A 6195-nucleotide genomic window follows, 5' to 3' on the forward strand; every position below is an offset into this window, starting at 1 on the left:
GGACACCAGACCCAGACTCTGCTCCTGAGTTGTTCAAAGTCCCCAACCTCGGACATGAACAAAACCTCTCGTGTCTACCGTGAGCTCCTAAAAATAACTACTCGGTCAACAACTACAGAGCTCTGACCATGGGCCTTCCATGTTTTTACTGGCTTCTTTATTTTTACTCTTTTTTCTTTTATTGAAAAAAGAAAGTATCGGTTAAGAGGAAATAATCCATCACCTTAATTATACCACTTTTCGGTTCTTTTTTTTTTCTTTTCCTTTATACAGTTTTTCATTTGTTAAAGCTCATATTCTAGAAAAAGATACACGACGGCACTGTGTTTATAGCCGATGCTTAAGAAAAAAAAATACAAGAAAGGAAGAAAGAAATGCACACCCGGGCTACATTGTTTAAAATGTGACTCATAACAACAACAAAAGTCTTTTTACAAATCACATGACAAGGCAGCTTATTCATGTTCTCCTCTCCTTGTTCCGTCTCTCTATGCCTTCTCTCGCTTTCTATGGCTTGTTTCTCTTCATTACTGACTCACACCCTGGTTTACAATCAAAGTATACACACGAAGCAGAAAACACAAGGTGATTGGAATAAAAAAATGTTTCATGGCGAGAAATGAGTAAGAGGCAGAAAAATGAAAGACACTTGCAAGTATAAAAGATCAAGAGTACCTAACAAGACCCAGCCCAGTGGTCACTTTCATTGCGTTTCCTTAAAGATTTACCTAGCCCACACTGGGCTCTCCCAAAGAGTGAGATTTCGCCTGTCCCATGGTTAATTTATAATGGAAAAGAAAAATAACCCAGAGTCAAAAAAACACGCTAACAATGTAACCATCTACGGTTATTAGTGTTGAACCACCAACTCTCTGCATCCTGCCTGCCCAAACCTGACTTCTCTTTGTTCCCCTTTTTGAGTGAAAAGGCTGACTTAATTCCAGGACACCCAGGTCCCCACCAGGGCCACCGGTGCCCTGACCGGGAGAGGAACGGTGTACCAGTCATGAGGCTAGACAGGGCAGATGGTCCTCTTCTCCCCCGTGGAAGGCTTTGCTTGAGTCAAACCAGACTTGCATGCTGAGGCCAGAGGGGCCTCCGCCCAAAAGAGGACTGGCCCTGCGTTCAGCTAGCTACCGACTCAGAGTTCCACATACAACTTGCCAATGAGATAGAAAGTGTCCATTTTCAATTCCACTCCTTCTCTTGATTATGTTCCTTGGCCCAGTCTCTGCCCCTCAAGACTCAGTTTCCTTCTTCCAAAGAGCTTGTTACCTCCAGAGACAACAGCCATGGGCCAATGCACACCACCTGCGCACTGCTCAACCCCCCTCCCCCGCCCCGCTCCGGATCAGCCCATCGAGAGAGCGCTGGAGATGCTTACCTTCAAGTCACTAAGCTCTGTGTTTATTTTGGCTAAATGAGCACTGCAGCTCCGATGATATTTTATTTATATATTTTTTACAAGAGAACATGACTGGACTGTAAAGCCTCACGGTAAACACAACCTCAAGGAAGCACATGTGCCCCGGTTTGTTTATTCTCTTACAGAAGCAGAGCATTCAGCCCCCGGAATTGTCAGTCATGGACCCAGACACGCGCCCTCACTCACAACCATGTCCGTGGCCATTGCTGTGAGCCTCCAGCCAGCCTTCCCGGGAGCTTTGGGTCTTAATCAGCAGGTTTCGCTTCCCCAACACAAACATTACCTTGGGTCCTAGAGGTTAGAACTTGAATTCAACTGCGATCCAAGTGATTCAGTTCAGATCTCAGCTTCCCTCCCAATGCTCAGATCCGCATTCACATAAATCTCACACCCATAGAGAACCAGCACATGCACATGAATGCTCTCCACACTTTAAATGTGCAGCAGGGAGTGGGGGTCCCATTCGGGAGGAAGCAAGGGCGAGAAAGAAAGAAATTGTATTCTGCGTCCGTCTGTCATACTCTGTTCTGCCACTTTCTTCCCCACCTATTTGCTTACAGGGTGAGGGGTGGAAAATGAGGCCAGATGATTTGGAGTCCACAGCGCATCTAGGTGGCAAACCGGGAATTCATCTCTTTCTAGCCAGGAGCTGGACAGATTAATGAGGGCAAAGATAACGAGTCTAGACTTCAGATATAAAAATGACTTTCCTTATCTCTGGAATGCCGTCACCTCTGGGGTTAAGGCCAGCCAGTGCAAACGGGGCACAGCAAGCCTCACAACTGATCGCATAAAATAGGGTATGAAAATCCCCAGCCCTCAGGTGAGGGTGAGTGTCTGAATATCTTTGCCACCCAGGCCAACAGAGAGGAAGAGCTTACAGTGGCTTCTAAACACTCAGGATGGGGAATGTCGGCGGAAATTTGATCGGAGAGAACTCCCTGGAGCATAAGGAGGGCAGAGTGTGGGACCCCTGCACCCCCACAGCACAGTGGTTACCACCATCCAGGCTCCCCAGTTCCCCTCTCTTTGCTCTGTTCTCTACGTAAGTAGGGAGAAAATGGCCTGTGCTGTTTCTCAGTCCCCTATGAATGCTCTAACTCCAGTCAGCAAATGTGCCTCCTTCTTGCCTTTACCAGACAGCAGCTCCAGAATTCTGCAATTTTTCCCCTTAGGATCATCTTTCCTTGTGTGTTTCCCCTAACTTTCCCCCCTCGTAAAACGCCCTGCCACCGTACGTCACTGAGGGTTCACTGAGACCGCTGCTGGGTGCCCTGCAGCTGGAAAGAAACCGTCTTCAGGCGAAAATAAATCATTGCCACCTCATTTCACTTTTAATTTACTACTGATTTTTTTTGTTGTTCAGTCTCCCCCACAGCTTCTCCTTTCTTGCCACTCATGCATTTTCAGCCTCATTGCTCCCCGTTGGACAATGCAAGGCTGAAAGGTTTATATGTAACCTATTTGTCTCTATTATAGGTTTCTAAACTTTAATTAAACAGGAGACAGTGAAGATCTCAATCCCCTTTCCCGGAATCTACAGGTGTGGTTGGTGCCATCTAGTGGCGGGAAGGTGTGGTGTCTCTTTTCTCCTGTGAGGTTTGTCAAGTTTGGAGGTTTCTTCCCCATGCTAAATTCACATCACATGGGGAGAAGAAAAAGACATGCAAAAAAAAAAAAACCTCACAATTTTTTTTTACCTTTAAAATTCTCACCTGCAAAAGCCGATATGGGTTCTGGAGGAAAAAAAAAAAAAAGAAAAAATACTGAGTTAGATAAGAGAAGAAATAGGGGTATGATGATGACTTTCAATAATTTTTTTTTTTTTTTTNNGTCTAGCATACTATCACGGGGGCTGGGTGGGTGGGGAGAGAGTCCCTAAGTTGCTTTGGAACAAAAAGTCCTTTATAGAGCAATGGGTCCCTAAAGATTGTAATCAGTCACTTACCACTGATTACTTTCTCAGAGCCTAGATTATGTTTAGATGCCTGGGCCCGAGGGTGGCCTGAAGGGACTGGGGTGGTCCCAGGCGCTCCTGACATCATCAGGCACACACATCCGGGACCCGTGTACCAAGAAAAGCACTTGGTGAGTGATTACAGTTACTCTGCCAAGTCAGAGCAGGTCCCATTCCTTCTCAGGATTCCCTCCTGCTTTTGGAAATGTCCATGGCTCTCATGGGAGATGGTCAGGATGCCCTTGGGGTGGCCTGGGTAAAGTGTGTGCATCTTCTGTGGGCTGGTTGCTCAGCACTTCTGTCCAAAGGGACAGTCACGGTGTCCTTCTTATGCTGGTCACCTGCCATGCGATGTTTCATCTTACAACTCTGGGATCTTGAGTGCTGAAGGTATTAGCTTCAAAGCAAACTCTAAAACCTTACTTCACCTGCCATAGTTTGCCGTGTAATTCATTCATGTAAGAGAACGACTTGGGTAATTGTGTTATCAGTCTGATATAACATATGTACTATTTCCGTTCACCAGTGAAGGCTTCCATTAAAAACATCAAATCTTTGCAGCATGTAATTCTGACTGGCAGCTGCTCTCATTCTCTAGCATTTTCTTTGCTAAAAGCTGGAGTCTGATGATGGGGTCTTGGCATCCTGAGTCTTCATATACTTAATGCATGTCTATTTCTGAATGGGAACAGGAGATAGAAGACTTCACCTCATTTATACCCTTCGCCTCCTGAATGCAGCCTAAGACACAGCTACATTCGTACCTCACCTCCTGCATAGACTGCTGCTCTACCCCCGGGGTATCACTGGGTTTGAAAATGGCATGCTGCCTCCTCTTGTATATCCTAGCCCTTGGCATCTTATTTGGAAGAGCCACAAAGAGACAGATAGTCACGTACCCATACAGTTCTCCAGTGGGACATCAGTGCTTATCCGAATGTCATCAATGGCAATTTCTCCCGAACGTCCTTTCCCTATGACTCCCTCAAACACAATCTAGAAGCCAGAAGAACAAGAACCATGGTTAACTGAGCTGCCTGGTTCAAACGGTGCAAAGATTTCCCATTTTCTGTTAACTGCAGCCGTGTGTGTGTGTGTGTGTATGTGTGTGTGTGCGCGCGCACGCGCACATGTATGCGTGTGCCTGTGCGACTATACCTGGTACACATCTGTTGAGCACATGGCTACGGTGCTTGAAATCTTAATTTAAAAAGAGAGGTTCAAATCAAATGTATATCTGAGAGGATTAAAAATATGTATAACAAGGTGATGGACACTGTTGTCTAGTAACCAGAATGTGTTGATTAAAAGGACCAGAACCGGGACACGTTGAAAGGAGGTTTGAGATGTCTCTAGTGAGTTTTGAGGCTCCTTTCTTATGAATCTTTCAAATGCCCCATCCAGGTACTGTATTTGGAACCTCAGAGCACATGACAGGTGGTCGTGAGGTGGGAAATAACAGCACTGGGTTTAGATTGCCTTGGGGGTAACAGTCTTATGGTTCCATTATTACACCTAGGAGGGAAAGGACCTCTTCCTTCACCGATAGTTCACTGAAGACCTACTATGTGCCAGGCACAAGGACAGTTACAAAATCTAATAAGCCAGGCCCTCTGCCCAGAGAGTCTCACCATCTGGTGGGGGAGACAAAAATGCAAACAGGTACTTAGAACAGGATGCCCTAAGGTTTACCAACGGGGAAAACGGTGAAGGGCGGGGCGGAACTCAGGAAACCTTACAGCCTCCAGGGCGACTGCGGGCGGGCAGCACCCAGAGGCCCACCCAGAGGCCCCTCTGCTCTGTGGTCTTCAATCCTTCCTCACTCTCACCGTCCCCGGGTTCTCTCCGCAAACCAGCACATGTCCTCTGGCAAGCTGAGCGAGCAGCGGGCTGCCTCACCAGCCATCTGTTGCTGCTTCTCGTCTGGGGAGGAGCAGGTTAATGCTTTGGCTGGTGCTCGGTCACCTCTTCCACAGTGTGTCTACTCCTACCCGAGCCTCGGCCACAGCTGTGCAGACCCATCTGTGCCTCAGTCTTTCGCTCTGTGGGGCAGAGATAATAGAACTCCGCTCCTGGGAGAGAAACCACTCATTTGGGAGTCTTTCTGGTCTGCTGGCCACCGAGCGCAAACGGTAACTCTCCGCTTCCCAGGTTCACCCGGGGACAGGTCTGGCAGGGTGTCCCCCTCTCCTTGGGGTGTGAGAGGGCTGGGCAGTCCTCCGTCGTGTGTGTGTGTGTGTGTGCGGAGCTTGGTTTATGTTTATTTCCCTGGCTTCTGTGTCCCTTTGTCAGCCTACCTGATAGCAATCTAAACTAAAACGGAGAGAAGAAACATTTGTTGGGAAGATTTTTGGCAATATAAAAGGCAATAGGAGGAACAAAGAACCAAGTCTGGATGTGGAGATAGGCACGTTTTGAATAACAAATAAGAGTGTCATTTAGTTGCCATGGCAATGTGAGAAACACAATGAAAACAGCCGCGCTTAACCACGTTCCCTAATGATGAATGGGCAGGGCCCTTTGAAATACAGAACTACACATCACAAAGATCCCCTCGGATCTCTGCACCCACCTCCTGTCACCGCCCTACCTGATACTCCATGTCATAGCTGGGCAAGATGATGCGCCCGTGTTTCCACTCGTTGCCCTGGTCCTCGCGGACGACCCAGAGGAGCTTGCTCTCCTGGCTGGCTTCGCGCACCACCTGCAGCGCCACCCCGCGGCCGCCCGTGGCCTGGTACTGGAACTCCATGCACACGGGGCTTCGGGGCAGGTGCACGGGAGGGCTGATGAGCCGCGCGTACTGGCCCTC

General features: G+C 47.9%; 1 protein-coding gene across 1 annotated transcript in view; it reads right to left on the minus strand.

The window, feature by feature from the left end:
- Positions 1–6195, minus strand: part of NRP2 (neuropilin 2) — a 117945-nt gene that overhangs the window by 28899 nt on the left and 82851 nt on the right. Inside the window, exons 15-17 of the mRNA XM_077770180.1 lie at positions 5974–6192; positions 4283–4379; positions 3142–3162 (exon numbers count right to left, since the gene is read on the minus strand). Coding sequence (XP_077626306.1) covers positions 3142–3162; positions 4283–4379; positions 5974–6192 — 337 coding nt within the window. The remainder of the gene's footprint in view (positions 1–3141; positions 3163–4282; positions 4380–5973; positions 6193–6195) is intronic.

This window comes from Crocuta crocuta, unplaced genomic scaffold (genome assembly GCF_008692635.1).
Source record: "Crocuta crocuta isolate KB4526 unplaced genomic scaffold, BGI_CrCroc_1.0 scaffold478, whole genome shotgun sequence".
Taxonomy (NCBI): domain Eukaryota; kingdom Metazoa; phylum Chordata; class Mammalia; order Carnivora; family Hyaenidae; genus Crocuta; species Crocuta crocuta.